General features: G+C 33.1%; 1 protein-coding gene across 1 annotated transcript; it reads right to left on the reverse strand.

The window, feature by feature from the left end:
* Positions 1 to 222: 222 nt before the first annotated feature.
* LOC134719277 (uncharacterized) lies at positions 223 to 25,897 on the reverse strand. Its single transcript, XM_063582282.1, has 14 exons — positions 25,820 to 25,897; positions 20,582 to 20,680; positions 18,350 to 18,454; positions 16,761 to 16,853; positions 14,723 to 14,798; positions 13,018 to 13,266; positions 11,193 to 11,486; positions 9,439 to 9,774; positions 7,548 to 7,654; positions 5,935 to 7,140; positions 5,040 to 5,079; positions 4,110 to 4,390; positions 2,214 to 2,241; positions 223 to 617 (listed from the first exon to the last, which is right to left on the reverse strand). Exons 1-14 carry the CDS (start codon positions 25,895 to 25,897, stop codon positions 223 to 225), a joined length of 3,387 nt encoding a protein of 1,128 aa, XP_063438352.1.
* Between the last annotated feature and the right edge of the window lie 1,876 nt (positions 25,898 to 27,773).

Below are 27,773 nucleotides of genomic sequence, written 5' to 3' on the forward strand. Positions count from 1 at the left end.
ACTGTATAAATTATAATGGTCATTGAATGTAAACCACGAACAAGGAATCCAGTGCCCATTTACAGACTTTCCTGCACACTTCGACTAATCCAATACTCCATTGTCATTTCCTTGTTAAAATGTATATTGTCAGGACAAACAATACATCCGACATTTATCTTTTATAAGTACTTTTTTGTGATTTCTTCACACTTTACCAATAGACAGGTATCTTATAAATGATTATGTCAGAACGTACATACCTGCCAATTCCTCTTCTAATCCTTCTCCCACTGCCTCCTCCAATTCTACTTCCACTTCCTCATCTAATCCTACTTCCACTTGTTCTTCTAATCCTTCTTCATATGTTAAGTAGGATAAAACGCTAGATAATTGAAGACGATGGAGGGCTTTCTCTAAAACTTCATATGTAGCTTCTGGAAGATTCCTCCATTTGTTAAGGACCTCTTCTGTTTGGCTACGAAGATTGGTTACATGATTGCTTTCAATCTGCTGCATCTCAACAACAGAAAGTCCAAGTTCTATTCCAAGCTGGAATGTTTGATTACCAATATGATCAGGCAGTTTCTGTGTATTTGAAATTGATGGTCGAAGTTGCAATTTCTCTCTTGGTTGGTCTGTAATGTACATGACAAGTTTAATAGGACAATTAGCAACTAGAATTCGTAATATAGGGAAGACACAAACTGTGTATTTATGTGAAACTAATGTTCCTTTAGGGAATATTCGTGTTAGGACCTCTATGTCAGCATATTAGATGTGTAGGACCTTAATTTCATCGTACTTTGTGTGTAGGACCTTAATGACATGATACTATGTGTGTAGGACCTAAATGTCTTCATACTATGTGTGTAGGACCTTAATGTCATCATACTATGTATGTAGTACCATATAGGCATCATACTATATGTGTAGGACCCTAATGTCATCATAATATGTATGAAGTACCATACAGGCATCATACTATGTATGTAGTACCATATAGGCATCATACTATATGTGTAGGACCCTAATGTCATCATACTATGTATGTAGTACCATATAGGCATCATACTATATGTGTAGGACCCTAATGTCATCATACTATGTATGTAGTACCATATAGGCATCATACTATATGTGTAGGACCCTAATGTCATCATACTATGTATGTAGTACCAGGCATCATACTATGTGTGTAGGACCTAATGTCATCATACTATGTATGTAGTACCAGGCATCATACTATGTGTGTAGGACCTTAATGTCATCATACTATGTGTGTAGGACCTTAATGTCATCATACTATGTGTGTAGGACCTTAATGTCTTCATACTATGAATGTAGTACCAGGCATCATACTATGTGTGTAAGACCTTAATGTCATCATAATATGTGTGTAGGACCGAAATGTCATCATACTATGTGTGTAGGACCGAAATGTCTTCATACTGTGAATGTAGTACCATATAGGCATCATACCATATGTGTAGGACATTACAGTACATCTAACTCGGACTTCTTTTAAACTGAATTTTTCTGTGCGTATTGCTGTGTGTGTGGTTTTTTTTCTACATTGGCTAGAGGTATAGGGAAGAGTTGATATATCACAAAACATGTTTGACCCTGTCGCCCTTTTGCACCTGTCCAAGGTAAGTAGACTCTGGCCTTTGCTAGTCTTGTATGATATTTTATTTAAGTTTATTTATATGTTTTGGAGCTTAGTCTGACGCCCGTTTTCAATGATCTAGTACACATTTTTGTTTAGGGGCCATCTGAAGCCCGCCTTCGGGTGCATGATTTTCTCGTTCTGTTGAAGACCCATTGGTGGCCTTCGACTGTTTGGTACTCGTTGGTCTGGTTGTTGTCTCTTTGACACATTCCCCATTTCCATTTCCAATTTTAGTCACCAATATAGTGTGTGAGAACATAACACCATACTACGTACGTACCATTCGTGTAGAACCACACTGTCATTATACTTTTTGTGTAGGTCCCTAGTGTCATAATAAAGTTCATATACATTTGAGACCCTAATTCCATCATAGAACGTGTGTAGGACAATAAAGTCATTTTACTGTTTGTTTATGACCTTAATTTCAAAATAATATTCGTGTAAAACCATAATGTCATCCTTCTATTTTTTAGGAACACAATTTCATATTAACTTTTTTGTAGGACCATAATTTCATCATGAAATGCCGTTCTAAATTTTGAAAAAAATCATTACTTACCAAATTCTTTTTTAACCTCTCTGGAAATCTAAAATAACAAATGTAAAACACTCAATTACAAAAAAAATCACAATAACAACACAAATCTTTTAATTTATCATTCCAGTGTGTATTTTTTTTTAAATTACTGTCTCAATACATATATGTAGTACACAAACAATGTTCAAAGAATTTCCAATATACCATAATGATGGAGGAATGTTAATTGAGCCTGTAATCACATACTTGTGTGTTGTAAACAGTTCCAACATGCGTAATGAACTGGCATTATCTCAAAATACTTATTTAATCTCTTAATAAATATCTAACATGTCTAAAAGTATACCTACAAATACACTCCAACAATTAATGTGACCCTTTTTAGCATTATATTGAGCATTATCGAATATTTTTTTTGGTTATTTGTTTTTCTCATTTCTGTCAATGTATTGACAAACATAGTTTTAGATATAATGACTCAATTGACGATTTCAGCACTGTCGATTCATGACGAAATAATAATATGCTTAACCTTTGATTACTACTTTCTTGATTTCTCTCTATCTATTGTGGTTTCTAAAAAATGTTAAACATCATCATTCAATGGCAATTAACACTATATTGAATTTTTCGACGATCAAACTTATTTGAAGATCTTTTTTGTTAGACATTTTTCCTAGGTATACTTTCTCTATCCTTTATAGTTTCTGAAAAAAAATGGGTGAAACTCATCTTCGGTAAAATAAATCCTATACAGGTTCAATTGACGATTTTTGCCAGGTTTGATTTATTTTCCAAATTTGCTAAAAATATTGACATTTTAAAAAGTCTCTCTATCTGTAAAAATATCAGAAAAATGCAAAAATGATAAAAATAATCATTCAAAGAAAACAACTGCTATATGTGCTCAATTAACGATTTTTGGCAATTTATACCTTTTTATAGATCTTAGTGTTGTGATTATTTTTACTGTTTTAATTTTGTACCGATCGATTAAAGTTTTTAAGATTAAATCCAAAAAAACAATGACATTTGATAAAAACTCACATTTCATCGGCAATGACATACAAGATGGTTTATCATGGGTCACATCCTTTTAAGCAATAAACAAACGCTTCAAAAAAAGTTCAAGTTAAATCTAGTAACATTTGGTCCAGTAGTTTCAGAGAAGAAGATTATCTATAAGCTTACGACGAGGGACATATGACAATCGGCTACGACGGATGCTTAGTAATCCAACAGGTTAAAGTTGACCTTTTAGTCAACTAATAGTTAGTCAGCTAAACGTTTGATCCATAACATACTGTTCAAGACAGTTACACATCTGAAATTTACTAAAATATATGGTGTACGGAATGTAACTCTTATTCAATTAACAAAGACAAAGGAATCTCCTAGCAAAAGTATAGTGATACACCAAAACTGAATTATGCAATAAAAAAAGACGGGACACGATTGGTATTATTGAACAAGCCACAAATCTAAAATAACTATGTAAAGTAACTATTTCAATAGCGATACAAAGGTTTATGATTCTTAAAAACATAAAGTATTCAACATAAAAAAAGATACCGTAGTTATTTATGTCAAACAAAAATAAATAACTCAGGAATGGCAACAGTAAAACAATTCAAACAATCCTGTAACCATTATTGCACTACCTTTCAGAGTTAGAAGCAACAAAGCCTATTTCGAGTAAATCTAAATGTAAACATTGAATGTCAAAAATATGTTCAGTAACTATGAGCCTACCATATTGCAATCGAAGTTCAATAACTGTAAATTTATCATCATGCAATACTAAGTCCCTTTACTATGAGATTGTTAGAAGGCAACAGTGATAATCATTCCAAATCATGTTTAAAATTATGACGCACAATATGGGGTAATATCAGATAAATATTATCAAATGTGTACCTGACATAATTTGTGAATGTCAATATCTTCATCATTTAGACTCTGTTGCAGTTGCTTAAATGAGGCAAATACTGAACTCTTTTTCCAATCATATAAAGCGTTTATCTTTATATCAAACCCTCCTCGTTTACTGGATTCGTTGATGATGTTCCATTGTAGAGCTGGATCGACTTCCTGTAACCGTATATATATTTTTCTTGTGTCTTCGTGTGTTAGTTTAGCTGCTAGTCGTCCAAGATGTTTGTCCTCAGGCTGGCGGTCTAACCATACCTTGTCTAAGCCTGTACAATAGTATATGTCAGGTATACCAATATTAGCATTACTACATTTGCTCCACTAATGATATATGAAAACAAAATGTAGATCATAACTGAGTGGGTGGGGTCAAAAAGTAGTGCATAAACATTTAGATACAATTCATTACAGTTGGGATGTGGTGTTTTGTGTCTGTTTAATTTCTATATATGAATACTTGTACTAGGTTAGATGATTGATAGCGTTTAATTGTTTGTCGGTTTGTATAGACGACCCCGTTTTGACTTTGGCTTGAGTTCGGTATGTTTGCTATTTTTTTTTATTCATATGAGTTGACCTATAAAATATCTGGATTTTCCCCTTTATTCCTATTTTACAGATTTAAATAAAGTATGTGAGATATATATTCGTGTAATTCTATACATCGGAATACCACAAGACTGGTAAACGTGACTGTGTTATGTAGTAATACACTTTGTATATACGTTTCATAACATTTGGTTCAGGCAAACTAAAGTCAGATAGCAAAAACTAAATTCAGGACGTACCAACGGATGAACAGAGGGATCAGGAAAAATAATACGTATTGCTTACTCTACGGAAAAAAATGTTTTGTTGGTGTTATATCATCAATGCTGGCATTTAACATATTACTATTGTCCATATATATCTTACCAGGGCAATCTTCAGTGCACCTGTCATCTTTTGTATGTAACTGTAAGATTAATATACTAGTAATGTAATTCATAGACATGTTACACATAACAAATTATGAATTCATTAAATCGGAAAATTGATGCTCCGTTCTGAACAGTCTATTTTTTCACACTATGGGAACTTTTTTATTAAGTGTCTGATGATGGAAGTTTTTTAACGACCTCGAATAGTTCTACAACCCTCGCACGTTCGGATATGTCATCAATATTTGTCGCCTATTGTTATGTACTAAGCTGTACAACTGTACCGTTGTGTGAGCTTGTATGTAACAATTTTGCGGAAAGCCAAATACATTACAGTTCCTTCTCATATTTTTTTTTTATTGGTGTTGCAATTAGATGTTTCAAAGAGACTAAGTCGCTTACAGATAAATGTGAATTGCCAAAATTGAAAACAATGGAACGATAAAATCAGTGTCATACAAGGGCAATATTTTCTATAAAAAAACTAACGATTTTGTGGGTTTGTCTAATTTCTAGATCTTGTCTGTGTTATAATTTTGGTTGACTACAGTATATTCCATATGTTTGACCAAATGTTTGAGAGAGTAAATATTTTCATTAATGTGAAGGGATTCTTATAAGTTGTCAACGGACATTTTCGGCTATGCTAACGCATGTTTTAATCCTACATTTTTTTCTGTTTCGATTATAATTTTTTTGCATAAGATAAATGACATTTCTACAACAATATTGATGTGGAATTTTTGTTTTATTAACGTGTTTATTTTTATTCGAAGTATCAGGTCTGCTATCAAGTGTTTTTGATCTAATTATGATAAATTGTTGGATTGACATACTCTCACTTGAGCATAAATGCCACGTCATTCAACTGTATAAACAAACAAATATACCTTGTCTGCAAACCATATTGCAACATCATTTGTTTTGTGTTTCGTGTTGTGTTCTGGGCATATCCACTCCTTTGATGACAATGTGTGGTCAAAAAAGCAAAGGTCTGTCCCACAAGGAATACCAATCTGAATGGTAAACGGCAAATCTCTATTACAAGCAGAATCCCCTGAAACTGAGAAATAGAAATTGGAAATGTTTGTGATAGCATGTGTAAGACATTCCTGGGCTGTAGATGCAATTGTTGGTATAATAGTGCTTTTGTTGTCTTTGTGTATGAGCGAAACAATAAATCTGTTTCCCTGAATGTCAAATCGCATATCATGGTCCCCGTCGATTTTTACATCAGCACTGTCTGTAAAGATCATCAGCCGACTGGATTTAGCACTGACACGTAACTTCCATATTGATATGAAAGTGGCAATTAATCTGTACAAAATAGCAGGTGGCACAACTTCCTCCTCAAACTTGTAAGCCAGAAAGATGCTTTTGTCATGGTCTATCTGTTGGCTCTCTTCTCTTTTGGTACTAATCATGCATGGCACCAAAAAAAAGTCTGATCCATCTTCATCGTCTTTTTGTCTGCAAATAATGTCCAAATGAACCAGCATGTCCACTATGTAATCTTTATGTGCCCAGATCTCATGAAAACAATCTTGCTTCCATATTTCATATAAGTCTTTTTCCAACAGTTTTCCGCTTTCTTTGAGAGCTTTTAGTATTTCTTTGAGGTGACCCGGCCAAAACTGGTCATCAGTGACAATAGAACGTAGTACATCCACCAAAAACACAGGATCTATTATAACGTTGTCTTTTAGGCAAGCTTCATCAAAGTAGATCAGTTTTCCCAGAGCATGGTTTACCTTTAGAAACGATTTAAGCTGAGCAGGGGTCAAAGCCATTTTGTCGTTCTGCTTGTTTATGTCATTCAGTTCATCAATTGTTAATATTTTCTTGTTTTCCTCTACTTTTCTTGCTAGCTGAAGTTCCAGGGGTACAAACTTGGTTGGCATTAGTTCTCCACAGAGAGGATGGTCTAATGCAACGTCTACCAACACTTTCTTTAATGTGTTTATTTCTTCGTCGTCCTTCTTCCTGGCATTAACAAAGATAAGTGGTTTGTATTGAAGATGTTTTTTTCCTCCATGGTTTTGAAAGAGTTTTTCGATTGAGTTTTCTAATGAAGTTCTCTGTTCTTCAACATCACCCTAAAATAAACATAAATCATAGTGTTATATAAACAGCCTAGTTTTTGCAGAGTATATGGTCTTATATATCACCCAATTATATACTTTAATCATTAGCAATGAACAAAGACTAGCCACACCTACTAATACCGTTGTCTATAGGGGACTTTATATCTTGTATAGATCAGTTTTTTATAACGACTTGCTAGTTGTGTATACTAATTACGGATAATTGTATGTTATTCTATCATTGATTTTAAGGGTTGGTTCATGGACACGTGCACGCCACCCATGTCACAACTATTTTAATCTACTGTAAACAGGATTTCAAGATGAATAAAACACCACAGAGAGTTTACCTTTTTGAACGGCAGCTGACAATGAGTACAGATTAAAAAGATTACCGTTAAAATAATAAAAGTACGTACTTTGACTAGATCTTTGTGGGTTGCCACACATACAATTTTCGGGTACGCATTATTTACAAAAGTCTTGCAATACGTGAGGACGGAATTGACCCAATGGATTAGATATACTACAAAAAGAAGACATACATTTATGGATATTAAAAGTACAAAACTACACTGAAATATATCAAATAAATAGGCGAAATAATATCATAACTTCTAAAATATAATGATTTCAATTAAAAATAACATGTAATACCGGAATCACACATCAGCGTATAGCTCCGACGTACGCCGGGCGTGATAAAATACCATATACATGTACGCTTTCAATACGCTAGTATTTTTCGATGCATTCCACCTGTTAATCATATCTGTATCGTGCATAACAAGCTTTAAGCGTGAATTGGGCGTACGAGAAGTGTACATAAGCGTATCGGGGGTTCAAGTAACGTATTTCTGGCGTTTGTCTAGCGTGAATGGAATGCATGCTACGGGTGGAAAAAAGTCTCTTACACGTATGTTGGATGCGTTCCGGTCCTTCCGTGCTTTCGGCGTGTGTAGGAGGTTTAATAATGGGGTGTTTGTTACACACACCCGCATAAGTTTTAGTTAGAGTCGAATTAGCTTGAAGCGTATACAACGTGCTCTAAACGTATCTGAAAATTATCTGTAGCGTGTTTATCGCGCTTCTAACTTATGTATAACTTGCGTGTAGTACAGGTATACACTTGGCAAACGCTGGAGCTTGATGAAATGTGTTTAAACTGAAAACATTTCCCAGAGTTATAGTGTTCGCCAAGCTTATACCTATGTATTTTGACTTACCTCAAACTTTTAAAACACGCGTTTAACGTTCTTTTTGCGTACAACTATCGTATACGGATTTTGTCAATTTTCTCTGTCCATCTGGTGAACGCCGGTCTATATGCAAATGTGTGACGCCGGCATAACTAATAATCAGCTTTATTCAAATTGAAAAAATAGTATGGCTGTTTTCAAAAGATAGGTTTCGGTACAATTGCACTTCTATTTTGCCTTCTTAGTTGGTGTAGTATCCTATACAAATATATTCAGAGAGTTCTTCCTTTTTATACATTAGGAGCTGATCAATTTTACTCATGTGATTTGTGTTTTACAGGGACTACATGATATTATTTGACCAAACTTATAGTAAACATGTGCGAGGTGAATTGTTATCAATTCGTTATTTGTAATTTGTGTATACTCAATGCTCACATGTACCTAAAGCTAGTTTTTGATAATTTCTTTGTGTACAATAAATATGCTTAGTATAGGAAAAAATTATATAAGGGTCTATCAAGACAAAATCATAATTCCTTTGTTGAAAGGTCACCAGCATTGAAATCCCTTAACATCTTAAATAATCATTGCAAGGCAATACTTTATTTTCAACAGCTCCGTAAGGTCATGCAATCCAGCTGACGAAATGGAGTCGACATTTTAGAGACCATCCCTTCGTGGCAGTTGAAAAAAACACTCATAGGGAGTTCTGGTTTTGCAATTTACTATTCATTACTTTAATCGACAAACATACTGAACTCTGAAGTAAATTCAATCAATCAGTTATCACATTTCTCTACAGATATTGTCAGTAGAACATAGTAAGTTAAGTTGTAGTTAAAGATGATTTGTTTTACTCGCATTTATGTTGACATATGTAACTAACTATGTATGACATAATGATGGGTATTGACCAAACAGACATTTACGGTTCTAGAAGATATATATAAATACATCATATATATATACATATCACTATTTGTTATTCATGTATACATGGAACTTATATACTTTGTATGTTAATGGGCAATTACTATTTATACGTGAAGGGACAATATTTTTTTTGTTGAAAATGGACAATATCTTCCAATTATAAATTCCTATGTACCTGCTGTGTTTCGTAGTCCCTGACATCCGGGGAGTTCTGTATACTCTGGTATGTCTTCGTGTACACCTATGCTGCCGTTAAAGATTAACAGAAATGTCCCTCTACTTGTAATGAAAAGTTGGTGAGTCAAATGGTAGATTTTCTGACCACCAAAATCCCACAAGTCTATAGGTACTATTACCATTTCGTACTGCCCTAGAGTACATTGAGAACGAACAAGCTTGATTATTTCCTCTTCTGACATATCTATGCCAGTCAAGTATTCGTCTCTCTTGGTTTCGTCCATCTGTGCACGTCTATCATTTGCAGTTTCGATATGTGAGGGAGGCGTTTTACCTTTAAAATAACGTTTTACTATTTAAAGGAAGTAATAATTTTAAAATCACATAAAAATCATTAAAATTTCAACAAAGATGTTATATGTGTATTTCCAGATACGTTTTTGTGTTATGTTATCTCACGCCTCACACGTCTGTTGGTATACGTTTTTGAACACGATTGTGTCATTGGGAGTACATATATACTCAAAACGTTCTTTTGTTCTAAGAAATACATGTATACTATAAAGGCATAATTGTGTATTTGTTATACATGATATCGTATCATATTAAATATGTATGCCATTTGAATAGTGTCAGTGATACTTTACTACCCTGGCTCTTGTCATAATCATCTGATCTAATTATTTACAAAAAAATGTTCAATCGAACAGAAATTAAAACAATGGTTTTTAGTTACGTTTGTTTAACCATACAAATTGACAGGGCAGATATTAAAAAGAGGCAATCTAAACAAATAGTTATGAAAGGTACCAGGATTATAATTTAGTACGCCAGACGCGCGTTTCGTCTACATAAGACTCATCAGTGACGCTCATATCAAAATAGTTATAAATCAAACAAATGCAAAGTTGAAAAGCATTAAGGATCCAAAATTCCAAAAAGTTGTGCCAATTACAGCTAAGGTAATATATACCTGGAATAACAAATCCTTAGTTTTTCGAAAAATTCAAAGTTTTGTGTCTAAAAAATTATTATAAATAAAAAAAAGATTTAAGGTGGTATGGGAGTCTAAAATAAAAATGATAGAATGTGTTCATACTTTGTCAAAATGTAGTATATATTAATACATGTTCAACAATATGATAAAAATGATAGGTCACCGTGCATTTTCTCAAGCTACAGGTTGTGACAAAATGACAAATTTTGTATGGATTATACAGGAAAAAACAACATTTTGTGAATAGAAACTAAACAAAATGATAGAATTGTAAAATAAATTAGGAAAAGATTGCTTTCATACAATGCTTTGAGAATATCAAAAGAAAAGATAGGGTCATCGTACGTTTTTTCCGGCTAAAAGACAAAATAGGAAAATTTCATGAAGAGTCCTTCAGAAAATGCACTGTTTTAGAGTTACTTCCCCTAAAATTGCAAATTTGAAAATATAAAAAAACAACCAAAAATCATCTACACTTGTAAAAATATTAATACTTATAAGTTATATTCTTATAAATTGGTTCTTTTAAATGAAAATTCACATTAAAAATCTGCATTCATGCATCAAATTTTGCTAACTTGATAGAAAATATGGACCTAAGATTCTCTGTTTTTTACAATCCAATATGGCGAAAGACACCCATACCACCTTAAATACATTTTACTGAAAACCATTGTTTCCAAAGATTCGAAACTTACAGAATAAATACGATTAATTTATTTGCACATTTAAACAGTATGATAATATAAATGTACCCTTAAACGCATTCTGTATTCGATTTGGGAGATCGAGAAAAGCCTTGAATTTTGACTTCTTTTTGACAGCCTGTTGAATATTGTCCTTAGATTTAAGAGCACTTGGTGTTGACAAGTTCCCGCTATGTTTTACTGCACTAGCATCCGGAAAAGGTGGTACACGATCTTGATTCTTCTTGTCCTCGCTTTGTTTACTTGTATCTTCTTTGTCATCAACTGATTTAACAGCACCTACTGTAGCTGTCATTTCTTTACTCCTAAGTAAACTTTGAACTGTTGCGTTCAATATGGTTCCTATTAATGAATAATAATTCTTATATGAATTGCATATCTATAAATACTTGAACGGGATTGGCCAATAACATATTTTCCACTTCAAAAAAACATGTTTCCGAAACTACTTTCATAAACATCACTGTGATCTATTCATGCGCAATACAAATACATGCAGGGATCCAGTAAATTGAAATTGAAAAACAAACCACATAAATGTTGACTTGTTTCTATTTTAATGCATATAAAACATAAAACAAATAATGCCTAAAAACTACATAAAATTTAAATTCATATAACATTCCGGGAAATTTCACGAATTATTTGGCGAATTTACGTCATGGCATAATACAACGTCATACGAAGGACATCTTTCAAACGAAAGATTATTTCGTTACTCGTACACTTCAAATTTGGGAAATAACTAACCGGGGCTCTTACTCACTAACTTGACAGTTTGTGAGTTACTCGCCCTGGTTTACAGATCTATAAAAAAATGAGTTCAATCCTATAATGAATACTCTTTTGATCAAAAACAAGTTTTTTTTCTTCGAAATTGATCGTCAAACTTTGTGAGGTTTGCAACATGTGAAGCATAACAGGTTCAATCAATTTTTTAAATTTGAAAATCTCTGTACCAAGTCAGGAATATGACAGTTTTTGATGTGTTTTGTCATGTGATTAGGGTCTTTTCGATTGAATTCTACTCGGAGTTCAGTATTGTTGTGATTTTACTTTTTACTTTTTGGTATAGAATGTATAGGAAGTAGTTTGTATCTTACGATGCAAATAGGACATGGGTAACACGGGTTTGACTTTGTGGTTGTGCCTGAACCATGGCGACCTATTTAAAGAATGTGGTGTTGTAAAGTGGTGTTTATCTGTTGGTGTTTGATTTTTCCGGGGAGGTGAGTGATTGTAGTTGTTGTGGTCTGTTATGTTATTCAATTTAATGTTCATTACTGCAATCCTTGTGTATGTATTTAAGATGGCAAAGCACAACCCGCTATGATTACTATTTCTACAAGCGTAATCCAACGAATAAAATCTATTTTCATTCCATATCAACCATTTAAAAGGGACTTTTACCTAGTATGTATTTCAAATTAGAAATGTGTCATCTGCATACCATTTGTATGCAAGTATATCTTATTGAAATTGAATAACTTTGTGTCTATATCAAAAGCCGTGTTTATGTTAAAAATCTGCATTAATTGTATAATGCGTCTTTATTTCTGTACAATCTAAAGGTCCCAGATGGTGAAAAAGAAAGCAGACTTAAAATGGCAAGTATTCTAATGTTCATAGAGAAAGGAAGAATTTAATCATATAATATTCATGTAATCATCTTCGTATCATTTGTTCCAGCCAAAGATTGGTTTGGTTTAACTACATCATCACTACAGCCACAAACTTTCGATTCTGTTTCAACCAGGCAAATGTGTACTGAAATAATAACTCTATTATCACAAATAAGCCTCGAACTCCACACATTACTAAGTTTCAATGAAATCAGTGAATTGCTTTTGCATATTTGTTAATTAATAATTACCATGCTTTAGAAATATCCAACAACGTTCTTTTATGTCCATTCCAGCCCTTCCCAGGTAAATCCATATACCATCTGTAGATTCCCGTTCTTCTGGAGCCTCGTCTCCAACCAAAATTTTGGCTAAACTCGTTTTCCCCACACCAAATGGACCAGTTAAAAAAATTCTGTTCCAGAAGCATCTGTACGCTCCGCTCATTAACAGACCTTTGAATTCCTTATCAGAGAAGACCTGTATATCTTCCTTAGGGCCTGAAATATCAAAGCCGAAAACAATAAGAATTACGAAATATAGACTTCAATTTTAAAGTTTTTATTTGGACATAAAAAGAAAATGGAGTAAACTGAGATTTCAGATACTTGACGGACAGTTGTGTATATCGTCACATGTACACAGTACACATCAATATCAGATATTTTAAGATCAAATTTCACATAACTCTGTTACTTACTCTACCTAAATTGTGTGTTAAGTTGATTATTATTGATTTAGCTTTTATGTTTTAATTCCTGTTAGTCATATATAGATTTATTATGTTTTTATTAATGCTTCGTCTTAGGCTTTTACATTGTTGGCGTTGAAGTTGATTTAGAAGAGCGCTTCGAAAGCATATATCTTATCAAGTTCATTTCAATATACAGCATAGGATCATACAGCTTATAACAAGATTTAGGTTATATCCATTTTTTGCTTTTACATATTCAGTTCATGAAAAACAGAAATCCAGAAAAGTGTTATGGACGCATGTAATTTAAAAAGTGTTATGTTCATTCATAACTGATAAATGAATATTCGACTTCGAGCATTTCTGAGAAAGGTAAATCCAGAAAAGCGATTCAGACGCATTGAATTATTTAATTCGCTGTTTTCATCTTGACTTTTACGATGTTTGATAGTTCTTTATAAGAAAGAACCATATAACTTGAAAACAGTGAATGCACAAAAATATCTTACCGATACCATTATCAGGTTATCGTGTATAATCTTGAACCTTGAACAAAAAGTGACAGAAAGCAGATCTTTTAATTGCAACACTTGAAATCAAAATCAACCATCACTTCACAAAGAAATTGTGACAGGTAAAAGCAAATCCATCCACATGAACATTTTACCATAGATCCAGGATATCTCAATAAAAAAAAAATCAAATCATACAGTGGAAAGGTATACTACAAAACATATTCCATGCTCCGTTCAATTTATATATTAACACAAATGACAGTATAACCAAAATCCAATTGACTACCAGACATAAATGACATCCTATATACATTCAACATAACATTAAAGTGTATCAAACCAGTTCCTCAATCATAAATCTTTAACAGTAAGTTACAGTTGCATAGATATTATATATCATTTATAACCGGATTTTTGAAACAAAAATTGCCGGTTATTGATTTGGGTGTGTATGGCAGTCGGGCAGTCGGGCGCCCGGCAATCCCATGTTGTCCATGCATTTTGTCATGAACAGTTCAAGTGTTTCCAGTCGTGTTCGTGCATATACGCATGAACTGTTTAACCAAAGCTTTTCAAATTTGAATATGTTGATACTGATGACAAAATGGAGGTCAAATTTGATATTGACGATTTTCACTTTAACCGTTCATCAGTTATGGTTCTTGTGATATTGCCAGGACACAAATAATGTTAATAAATCCGGTTTGTCGTTTTGACAGCCTCTTGTTATTATATAAACAATCAAACCTTTCGGGATTTTTAATATATTCTGCTGCTGTAGGACTTCGGAGCTGATTTTTTGCTTTTCTGTTATCATGACAGTCTACAACATAAAATTAGGATATTATAAATAATTATATAATATGTCTGAGTTGCTCACTTGCAATCAATGCATGTTCATGGAGTTTGCATTGATTAAAGTCAATGATAATAATCATAACTTATAGAAACGAATAAAGTTTTGCGATGTTTCCATCAAAATGAAACATGCCATTTCCATAAATAAATTAAAGCAACTCTTGTATACTGCTGGTCGAAATTTATAAATCGATTAAGAAAAATACAAATCCGGGTTACAAACTAAAACTGAGGGAAACCCATAAAATATAAGAGTAGAACTACGACACACGAAAAAAGCAAAACATTTAAATGTACACATAAAACAGAACTCATTATGATGCACAAAAGCATATTATCTCAATAAATAAATCGAAATTTTAAATAAATGCTTTGTTATTGTATAATTGTACAACATTTGTTTTCCACTTTAAAGATAGACACACTTATGTTGATATATGTTGATATATATGATAATATTTTACTTCCAGCGAGGGAATCACTGTGTGATCCGTGTAAATTCATCGAATCTTTAAACAAACTTATAAGTACATGTAAGGGTTATCGTACCAATTTTGTAATTAAATCTCTAAATATAGTTTACATTGGCACTTATATCGATTTTGTTATTCGATCTGTTGATACTGTTTATAATGTTTTTTTTTGTTAGTTTATATTTAAATGAATCTTGTCTACCAGCTTTGATTATTTGGAATATTTTCAAATTTTTACTTCTTCTTACTACAAATTTTTAAACTTCAAGATTTTCTGGTTTTTTTTCTAAACTGAATATTTTCGAAGGGTTTAATATTTCGCAGTGGTGTCTTGCCATGGTATTGTTTGGACTTGTTTGCTCGCTTTTTGGCCTTGAATGTTTGTCCCTAATATTTTATTAACGTGCATTTGTATTCAGATATCGCAGATCAAATTTATTCGTTAATAGTGTATTAATTTACGTTTTTTGATTGAGTTAAGCCTGCCGATTGATATTTCATCGTGTGTTTTTCTATGTCGTGATGTTGTGCTATTGTTTCAGAAAAAGGGAGAAGGTTTGGATCAAATAAAACGTTTAATACTGCTGCAAATGTTTGCACCTGTCCTAAGTCAGGAATCTGATGTACAGTAGTTGTCGTTTGTTTATGTAATTTATACGTGTTTCTCGTTTTTTATATAGATTAGACCGTTGTTTTGTCCGTTTGAATGGTTTTACACTAGTAATTGTGGGGCCATTTATAGCTTGTTGTTCGGTGTGAGCCAAGCTCCGTGTTGAAGGCCGTTCATTGACCTATAATAAAAAACTTTCTTTTTTTAATTGTTACTTAGATAGAGAGTTGTCTCATTGGCAATCACACCACATCTTCCTATATCTATCAAGCTGTACAAATATGTTTTGAGTTCATTTAGATGTCAAATAATAAAGATATCCTCATCCAACTTAAAAATGCAAACAGAATATGTGATGGGCCTGATAAAATCATCGAAAGAATCAAGTGTTGACACAACCTGGATCATAAAAATAAGTTTTGTTTCCAGATTTGTTATTTAAAATAATTTTCTGAAAGATGAACCATTGAAGTTTTAATGTTTCTGTGTTTGTGATTTTGTTGAGCATTGAGGATCAAAGTCACATAAAAAAATATAGCTCACGACTGTTCCATGTTTGTTTTGTTTCATCATTAATATGTGATGTATACTTTTGTAATCGTTATCTGCCATTTAATACAGAAACTAGTATAAAAACATATTCAGATGAAGACATGATTTATTTCCGGATTACTGATAATTTGTCTACTAACATTATTAATCATAATAGATGTTCTATACTAATGATAACGAGGTCGGGTTGTTGTACCGGTATTTGGTGTATCTATTAACAAATGTAATTTTTTTTTATAAAACCTATTTTAAAGAAAAAATTAAAATGAAGAAAATAAGACAAAACATGTACCTTGAGATAGTTCATTATTTCTGCCTTTTCTTGTCTTTTTTCTGTAGAATCTTGTCCATTATTTTCTGCTGCCAACTGATAAGGAGTTTCACCCTAAAACACAATATAATAGTATACACATGTTCCTGAACAAGTAATTGAGTAATGCTTTATTTTACCCCCTTGTCAATGACAAATAAAGCGTTTATACTCTCTGATATTGGGAAACCATGAATTGAACTGTTCAAGATGAATATCTTGTTTACAAATTTCTCAAAACATGTATATTCAATCATTCAGGAAAATACAATTTAACCACAATCCACGATAGTTATAATCAACTAAAACAATAATTCCGCATGGCTTTCGTTCGTTGACATAATAAGGTACAAAAAATGTCTAGTCCTCGTCATTTTAAATTGTGTTCGAGTGGAGACACAGTTGCTGATGACTGACAGAATTATGATTAAATGAAAATTTTGAATCAGCATGTGTTGATAGGTCAAAATTGCTCTTGTTTGTTCCTGGTAATTGGCGTATGTTAGATGTTTGACATTGAATCTTAAGTGTTTGTTGGTTGGTGTTATTATTTGTCTTGTTGTTGACGATGTCGTTGTTTGCTGGTAGTATCTGGTAAAAGGTTGAAAAAATAAGAATGTTGACGAAAGGTTAAGCACATCAAATGAATGGATAACAACTGTCATATTCCTGACTTGGTACGGGCATATTTCTGATGTAGAAAATGATGGATCAAAGCTGGTTTGCTATCTTGCTAAACCACTCACTTGTAACACACTATACAGCAAGGCCTCTTATCAAAGCAATGACAGTTGACACATGTTTTGTGTGTGAAGTAATTACGCGTTTTCTGAGGTTTGTAGGTCGATATGTTTACACTCATGTAACTTTTGAAAAGAAAATACAGAAAATCTGCTGTTTAAAGTTTTTGAAACTGAATTATTTCAATTAATAAAAGTTGATATTTCGTGTTAAATTTGTTGTTGAGTTGTTACGGTTATAAACACATATGCTTAAAATATAAAAATAACAGTCATTTTAACAAACTAAAAAATTAAACAAATATACAAGAAGTCAATTTTATGATTTACCAAATTATTTGACGCGAATATTGAACGCGCGTTCAAGTGTACATAACAAAATACACTTGTGAAATCTAAAGAAATCACCCCATTTTCTGACTTAACGAACACAGAGCTTACTCGCGTGTACTCTGGTAGACCATCTGGTAGACATTAGAAATTTCAATATTGACCCTGTTAAGTTAACTATAGCAAGAGCTCGTTTAATAGAAATCTCGAAAGTTATTAACAAAAAATGTGCGCGCTGCGTTGATGTGCGTTTACTTTATGTAAGGTGCTTAGTCTGCATCCAACGGTACATGTTTACTGTCGTATGCTTGATTGATTATATGGTATCTACATGTAATGTTATTTTGAATGCCTAATTGATGGTTGCAATATGTTAATTTATTAATATGAAATGTAAATATTCCGTTGGCACTTTGCTACAATTAAAATTTTACTAAAATCCTAGAATATCTCACACAGACCTATACTGTTTCCAAACACTACTACACCATCGAATATTACCTGATTTGTTACATTCATCGGACTGATTCCCCCTTCTTTTATTAGCCATTTTGTGACCTGTGTATGTCCATACTGAGCAGACAAATGTAATGCAGTTTTTCCAAGCTATAAAAATACCAAACGATGTGTTAGTCAAGACAAGGTTGTATAGTTAATATCACTCAAAGGCAGTATACATATGTTACAACAGTCAGGTCAAACTGTTTGATAAGTTAGGCTATGCTTTTTGATAGGTATTTTTTATCAACATATATATCATAAGTCATTAGTCGTAAAGGCTTGATACCACTATTGAGTTTCTGTATTAGTCTTTATTTAATTTGCTCTTTTTTAAATTGTGCAGAATTTATCTTTATTTCAAATTAAGAAATACTTGGCGTAGGTAAAGTTTCATCCTGTTCAGTACAATAGAAAAAAGTGCACACAACAGTTCACTGCATATAAGAAAATAAACATCACTTGAAGTTAACCAATCAAATGTTTACATCTTTATAACCTGTTTACAAGCTTTAGTAACCATGAAACCTTAATATTTTATAGAACACCAAAATAAATGATTATTAGTGATTTGAAATACACACGATGTATTTTGATGACCCAGAATTGTTTAACTGCACTTCAATGTAGGATTGATTACCTACAGATGTCAAATTCAAGGTAAAAAATATCGACCTATTTTCGTATACAACCGGACGTGACGTACTATCATTTGGCGGTATTTCACCTATATAAATAGATTATCAGCCCAGTAGTAAGCACTTCTGTATTATTATTGATATGGTCATATTTATAAGTTAAGTGTTTACAAACTTTTGAATTTTTAAAATACTAAGGTTGTTCTAACCCAGGTGCAGATTACCTTAGCTGTTTTTGGCAAAACTGTAAGGAAGGTTGTCCGCAATGCTCCTCAACTTCGAACTTTATTTGGCCTTTTTATATAATTTTGATTCGAGCATAACTGATGAGTCTTTTGTAGACGAAACGCGCGTTTGGCGTGAATACAAAATTGAATCATGGTATCTATATGATTTATCTATCTAGTCAATATAATTTTAATAAACAACGAAAAAACAGATACGAATAATAGTTTTTCATAAATAAATTCTAGGATTATAATAATAGACACTGTTATGAAACCCCAGTCGTATAAAAGAGGGACGAAAGATACCAGAGGGACAGCCAAACTCATATATTGAAAATAAACTGACAGCGCCATGGCTAAGATAAAAAGACAAACAAACAAATAATAGTACAGAAGAGAAAACTAAAGACTAAGCAACACCAACCCAACCAAAAACTTGGGGAGATATCAGGTAAGCAGATCCTGCTTCTCACATGACACCCGTCGTGTTGCTTATATTATTACAAATCCGGTAAAGAGTCTAATTCGGTAGGTCACATTCGTGAAAAGGGAAGGGGTTTGTAGTTACGACAAAAAGGAACATATCCGATATCATCTGTGAAACGGTTACTCGGTAACGGTCAACCAAATCTCGATGGCGTCCGTAAAATTTACGAAGGGATGATTTCAACTTCACCATTTGAAAATCTGGGTTCAATAGCTTCCTTGTGGGCAAAAATCCTCTATCAAGGAAATTATGATAGGAAATACAAGCCCGGGAATATCGTAACAATTGGGTGATAGATAGTTCGTATGCAGGCACTGCTGGAACGTTGAAAAATAGAAATGGAAAGGTCACAATTGGGAAGCTGAAATTTTTCCCTTAACTGTAAAGGTTTGTTTTCAACCGACCATCATTGTCAATTTTCTATATGTAAGTCAAGATATGATTTGTATCAACAACCTTACAGCCTTAGTATATCCAGAAAAATAATCTACGTCGTCTTTCTCGCGTTTAGCTCATTGTAACTGAATCCATCAGTATTCTGAAGTTGTTATCCAGTTGATTAATTTAAGCTCACGATATTTCAGACCTTTGGACCTATAAATGTATGTACTACCTTTTGGTTTAAATAATATATTACTTTTCATCTATACAATAAATCTGGTATAACTAAAGATATCTACACAATTCAATGTCATATTCACACGTAAAATTAGCTGTTTACTATAAAACTGTTTTCTAAGAAAAACCTTAAAGATAACAACACCAGTACATTATATATAATTTCCTGTCTTATAAACCAGTCTGATTGACAACAAGATTTGTGACGATTCAGCAAAGAAAGAAAAAAGTAAGATTATACTCAAGAGATAATATCTTTCATTACATTGGATCTTGTTTCTCTGTCACAGCCAACTTTAAAGAGGTACTGGACGATATCCAGATGTCCTACGAAAGCAGCAACCAATAATGGTGTTAATCCTTGCTGCAATATCAACATATAACATATAATAATACTTAAAAATTGGATAAATTAGGAGAAAACATTGAGTAAAATATATACTGTAATAATCAGTGGTCAATGACAAACAACTAAAACTAGCATTTTATCCACTTTTACATCAAAAACAAATAAGAAAAGTGTTCCCTTGTTTAATTGTCCTCTTCAAAAACAGTTTTTATTAAAATGTATGAAATATTTCTATTAGTTGATTCGTTTCGTAGATATATATATATATTCAAATATAAATCACTCGTCTAAACATCAACCCAACAATGTTAGATCTGTAAATTTGCCTTTGCAAATTTTTGGTTCTTCCCTCGCCGGGATTCGAACCCATGCTACTGTGATATCACGGTAGACAACACGACCACCTGGGCTCTCATTAAAAGAGCTTTTGGTGGGCATGTGTTACCTTTCCACGTCAGTTTAAATCTAGCGGCGTACTTATTTAACGCATCATGTAAATGTAACGGAATTTGATGAGACTGTTATTAAAGTGAGAGGGTTAGCGCTATAGAACCAGGTTTAATCCACCATTTTCTACATTTGAAAATGCCTGTACCAAGTCAGGAATATGACAGTTCTTGTCCATTCGTTTTTGATGCGTTTTGTTTTTTGATTTTGCCATGTGATTATGGACTTTCCAAATTGATTTTCCTCTGAGTTCAGTATTTTTGTGATTTTACTTTCTACAGTACATGATATTTAAGGCATGAAAATAAATACACATGTATTTGTTTTTCTGAACATATGTTTTATATATCATTTTTATTTGTTTAATATTTGGTTTGTGGGAAAAACAATTATTAATTTATAATTTGATTTAGACAAATTGTCTGATTGATTATAACAAGGTGATGTGTGATGATTCATTAAAAAGACGATTATAATTATACTTCAGCGAAATCAATTACTATTGTATTGGTTCTTGTTTCTTTTAAACGATTAAATATTATAAGATCTTGAACAAAAACAAAATAACGGAAAACAAAATACAACATGTATCATCTGTAATTTGAGATATCGTAACTTACATCGGAACTGACTGGTGAAACCTTTTTGTACATAATGTATACAATATTAGTACCAATGTCATTCTTTTGATAAAACATATAAAATGAGATCCTACTTATATCATTCATACCTTCATATCATACAACAAAAAAAAAAAAATACTCCCACTTGGCGAAATGAAATATGAAGTATCTGATTCAACTATTGATTCTCTATCATTAATATTATTTTTACTGTTGGATTGTTTTATGTGATATCCATTTAACCTGGCTCGGTGCTTAAAAATCCCGTCAATGTGTTTGTATTATCTTTCATTTTTTGCTGGTGTGTTTTGTAAATGCGACTTTTTGTGTTTCTTTAGTTCTTATAACGTGACTCTGTACTTAAAAAGATCCCCTCCGTATGATATTGTTCTAAATATGTCATAATGATATATTTCTGTTATGAATTAGAAAATACGTTGAACCACAAACGTCAAAATTATTCATTCACGCAGTGGAAAGAATTATTTGTGGATTCTTATGAATTCCATATTTTTGGGACTATTTTAAATCTCGGTCTATTTCTGAAATTTCTTCTTACATACTTTTGATTTTTTTACCCTGTCTGCTAACATTACCCATGTGAAATTTTAAAATTGTTGTATAAACATTGAACGACAAAAATATGTGACGTATATAATTTTCTGACGTCAGACACGCGAATCAATGAACGTGTTTGTAGATAGATGTTTTTGTGTTCTGTTAAATTGGTCCTTTTAAATTGTTACACGATGATGACTGCTGTACCCATATTTTGACTATATTATTTATCATTTTTATTATGTCTGTTTAGTTCACGTATCATTGGAAATATAAAGGCAATTGATGGCAACAACGTGAGAGGTTTAGCGCTATACAATCAGGTTTAATCCACCATTTTCTTCATAGGAAATGATTGTACCAAGTCAGGAATATAACAGTTGCTATCCCTTTGTTTGCTGTGTTTGAACACTTAATTTTGCCACTTGATTATGATTTAAATATCGAAAATGACTATGAGGGCCGGTTGACAACACAACTTTTCGACAAAGGAGTTGATTTCAGCTTCCAAAAGTGAAGCATTGGGAAGCTGAAATCATTACTTCGTAATTTTTACGGACGCCATCACGAGTTGGTTCACCGTTGTGGAATAACTGTTATATATAGATGATATCGAATATGATCCTTATATCGTAACTACAATCCCGTTCCCTTTTCACGAATGTGACCTACCGAATTAGACTATTTACCTGAATTTGTGACATTTTTACCTAGTTGTCTGTTTGTTTTTTTAACGCATCGGATTATCAACTTTATTAAATTAAATGCGTCTGTTGTACAAGTAAGAAGTTTGGCGCTATAAAACCAGGTTCAATCGACCATTTTCTACAATTGACAATGCCTGTTCCAAGTAAGGAATATGACAGTTCTATTTCATTCGTATGCTATGTGTTTTGTCATTTGATTTTGCAATGTGATTATGGACTTTCCGATTTGATTTGCCTCTGAGTTCTGAGTTCAGTATTTTTGTGATTTTTGTTTTCACAGTCACAAGATCAGGTATTAGCCAATTGCAAGACCCTGTTTTATTGTGAAAAATCAACATTAAATATTTTCAATATTTTCCATAATAATGAATAACGTGTATGTATTAATTGATTCTAACAAATGATGATTTTGTTGATTTCATAATGTGTTAGTCATCAGATCTATTTAAATAATAATATCAAATTTAGAAATAACAACTTGATATCATAAACCTCTAATAAAAAGACATCCGTCACATAATTCAGATCAATATTGTGAGATGGCATTGAAAAAAAAAAAAAAAAAGTGTAGGCTGCTAACATCAATGGATCCTTTTAATAAAACGAGTAAAATTTACTGTTATTAAAATATGAATTACATTAGATCTGTCAGTAGAATTTAAATACTATATATGACTTAGGAGCTAACACAAAATGTGCTCACCAAATTATCATTAGCACATTTGGTGCTTTATCATATTTATTATCTGAGATAGTTTGATCAGACAAGTCAAATGATTATCTAACATAAATTAGTTTAAACAATTTATAACATGTATCATTTGATTAAGTCAAATAGTGTGAACTTTGAAAACTTTCATCAGCACTGATAATAATAGTATGTAATAAATGCTTTAAATACTAATAGCAATGAATTCATTTTGTTGGTTTACAATACAACTGTAACATTGTTATCATGGGACTTAGGAGATAACACAACATGATGTTATCAAATTATAATTCAGACAAGTTCAATACTTTTTTATTAAAAAAAATCATAACTTATGTCGATGAATAGTTGACTAGCAGCAAGAATTAATATAAAGATCTTCTCAATTTGGACAAATAAAATGATTTTCGTTAGAACAAAAATTTGTATATTAGTTATCTTTATTCTCTAATACCGTTGATGAGATTAGTTAACTAAAACTTTATTTCACTATTGAGTTTGTGTTTTCCATTTTACAAGTCTGATTTACAATAAGGTATTTGACAATCTCAATGAGTCCTTATTGTGCGGCAAACAATAACGGTGTAGATCCCTTCTGTAATATCAAAATATAACCGACATCAAAACGTGTGTCAAACTAGACAATGTTGTGTTATAAATATAAATAAATAATATAAATCAATGAGCTAATTTGAATACAATGACCTTTCATAATTGTTGATGTTATATTTGAAAACCTCCAACATCATGTTTTTTTGTAAGATATCAGAAGTTTGTTTCATACTGATGCATGAAATACATGTAGTATATAAAACATAGTTCTTTCTTTTAAATAATGTGTTACCAACAGTTCTCATTAAACATTAATGTATTATTTAGATTATGAACGCAACTTGATGTAACATGTTTTCTTATAACAAGTAAAATTTGATGTTTATCCAAAAATTAATGAAAAGCAATTGACAATATATACTAATTACGATATAAGCTATGATTGTTTGGATTTAAATCAGAACTCTTATTTGGATGATATGGGTACAGTATGCATACCAATGGATTTATTTCGAGCAAACGATTAAAATAAAAGATCTTTGCCTAATTGATACTGGTATTTAATAAAGAAAATTAAAGTATCGTGCTGTTCAAAGGTCATAAATCGAATTAACTAACAAAAATCCGGGTCTCAAACGCCATATGTGGGCTTATGCGCGGACGCCGACACCATATTTGGGCCTTAATGCGGACGCTAGACGCTAACGCCATATGTGGGCCTTCGGGCGAACGCTAGACGCTGATGCCATATTTATTCTCCGCGCAGACGCTAGACGCTAACGCCATATTTGGGCCTTTGCGCGGACTTCAGGACACTAACTCCATATTTTGACCTAAATCGGAACGCGAGATGTTATAGTTAGACCTGCGCGCATACACTTACGCTATATTTAGGCCTCAGCACGGACATCAGAGTTTGACTTGGCATGGGTATGCATACCTAAAGATATGATTCACACGAACACCGTATTTGGGTGCAAAGGCTAAAGTTGGGCTTAGGCACGAATGCTTTACCTAAATGTTGGTCCAGGCTACCCTCCAAGGTGGACACTATTAATGACCCTAGAAAGTTGTGGTCGGGTAAATCTCTCCTGAACTTCCAGATACCAGATCTGTTTCAGGACTTGAGACCTGCTTCATATCCATTTTTCTCTTCTTTTTTTTTCCTTTTTTTTTTCGTTTTTTGTATCATTATTTTATTGTATTTAATCAAATAGGGCTACGAGTTTGCTGTCATTCTTAATCAAGTCAGTGGATGAAAAGGTGTTGATAATGTCCTCCATCTCCAGTCCCTGACATCTCAATTTTAGGTAATAAATGCAATACAGGCCACAGGTATCTGAATCATCGGGTTGAATTTGATTGCCAACCACACAGTATTCCGGTCCGTTCACGATGAGTACATTTCTAAAATAGCATTGGTACCTTTCCGGGTATCGTCCTAAGAAATCGAAAAATCGGATGGACCCGATGCGGGAAAATGAAAAGCCACCCATTGACTCCCCTTTTGATCACAGTTGTCCGTATTGACTACAAACATTCTAGGCCTGTCACCCACATAGCTAGGCAAGTATTTTGCACAGCACACGGTCACGGGTAATCCGCTCAAAGCATCCTCTACATCTTTTCCGGTCATCGTGAGAGCAATGCCGTTTTTCTTCCACACCCTTGTTGACTAAGAGCTTCCAATCCACGAAGGTGAGCAAACACTACTCCACAATCCCGACAGGCGATGAGATCTTCTCGTCTCTCAGCATCGTCCGACGATACGTCTGTTGTCTCGTCGGCCATATCTTCCTCTGAGGAGACCAAACTATCGTCTTCGGATAGACGGTCGTCCTCCATTTCTCGGTCTGGTGTCTCTCCTTGGCCGATCTGCAAGACCTCTGTGCGCAATCTGAAGGCTTCCGGGGTTCTAGCTTTTAGGTCAACAAGAAGGTATCCGAAAGGTGTGATCGTTGCCTCTTCGAATTTACGGAGAAAGAAGTCTCCTCGAGAAGGATACATCTGTCGGCCCAGAGTCATGATGGGCTGTCGATCAATGGGGTTATTAAAGAAAACGAGATAATGACAGTTTCGTCTTTGGGTGGGGTCTTCGCTAAAGTATAAATTCTGATTTAAAACGACGACCGATAAATTCCTATGGTGACTCCCTTCCGTAAACAAATCATTTATTCTGGAGTCTTTGGCCGCGGTCGACATCAGATCATCTAATAGGATCATGTTTCGAATGTTGGGTTCGAAATACTCGTCCCTTTCGAGATTAAAAGGAATTCCAAGAATGAATTCAACGCGTGGAAGCACTGTTCATTGTATTTCCTCGTAAAGAGGTTGCCACCTTTTATACAACCAAATAATTCTTTCTGGACTAGGACTACACAGTCTTTTTATGTGTTGAAGCACATTTTTCATAAAATGAGTTTTTCCGCAGGAGGTAGGACCGGACACGATCATGGTAAAAGGGTGTCTAAATACGGAAGTCTCTTACTGATTTTGATGTTGTTGCTGCTGCTGCTGCTGTTGCTGCTTTTGCTGCCATTGCTGCTGCTGCTGCTGGGTAACATTTGGGTGGTATAGTGACTCATCGGAAGAATGCTTACTTCTCATATGTCTTTAAAGATCGTGCGGCAACACATATACTTTACGGCAAATATTGCAATTAAACATATTCGTAATGTCCTAAATATGAATGTGTAGTTTCCTCTTATAGATTCTTCCTGCGAAAATGTAGCAAGAGACATACGTGGTCATCTTTTATACGACATATTTGCAAATGATCGTCTCTCAACACAAATTCGATGTGATACAATTCATTTCTGGTGACAGGAAAATAGATTGGTTTCTCAAACGTCACGTCCGTGATATCTTCATTCAATAACCGTATCGACTGGAGAATAAGGAGAGCCGTTTCCCTCACGTACGACTGGTGCACGAAATCGGAACAGAAATACATACGTCTCGTTGAGGCTTCTAATTCCGGTATGAATGACACCTCCAATAATGCACATTCCCACGATCTATCTAACGTATAGCGTTTGGGCAGCCGCACTTTGAAATTGCCACCTACATTGTTTGCAAACGTTGAAAGCGAGTCTTCGCTATAGTCTTTATATTTTTTTTAATCTTTCTTTATTCTTTCTTTATTTATTTATTTGTCCATTATTCTCTATTTTTTTTTTATTCATGCCCATTATTATAAACTCCATCAAACCTCGTATATAAATATAGATAGATTAAATACATTATCCGTGTATTTTTGAAGATACAAATCAACTACGGCCGTTGACGATAATATATTAATAAATGAGAAACAATGTTTAATGACCAGATGTGGATATTAGTTAATCATTTTGTGTGAAATTTTAATCATATGATATTAACTATAAGTGGTTCAAATGATTTGGAAAGCAATACTACCGAATATTTACGGCTTATAAGATAAGAAATTTAAAAACGAAAGATAATTAATTGATGTCATTTAATTTTTTTTAAATAAGATTATTCAAATGATA

The sequence above is a fragment of the Mytilus trossulus genome, chromosome 5, assembly GCF_036588685.1.
Source record: "Mytilus trossulus isolate FHL-02 chromosome 5, PNRI_Mtr1.1.1.hap1, whole genome shotgun sequence".
Lineage (NCBI taxonomy): Eukaryota > Metazoa > Mollusca > Bivalvia > Mytilida > Mytilidae > Mytilus > Mytilus trossulus.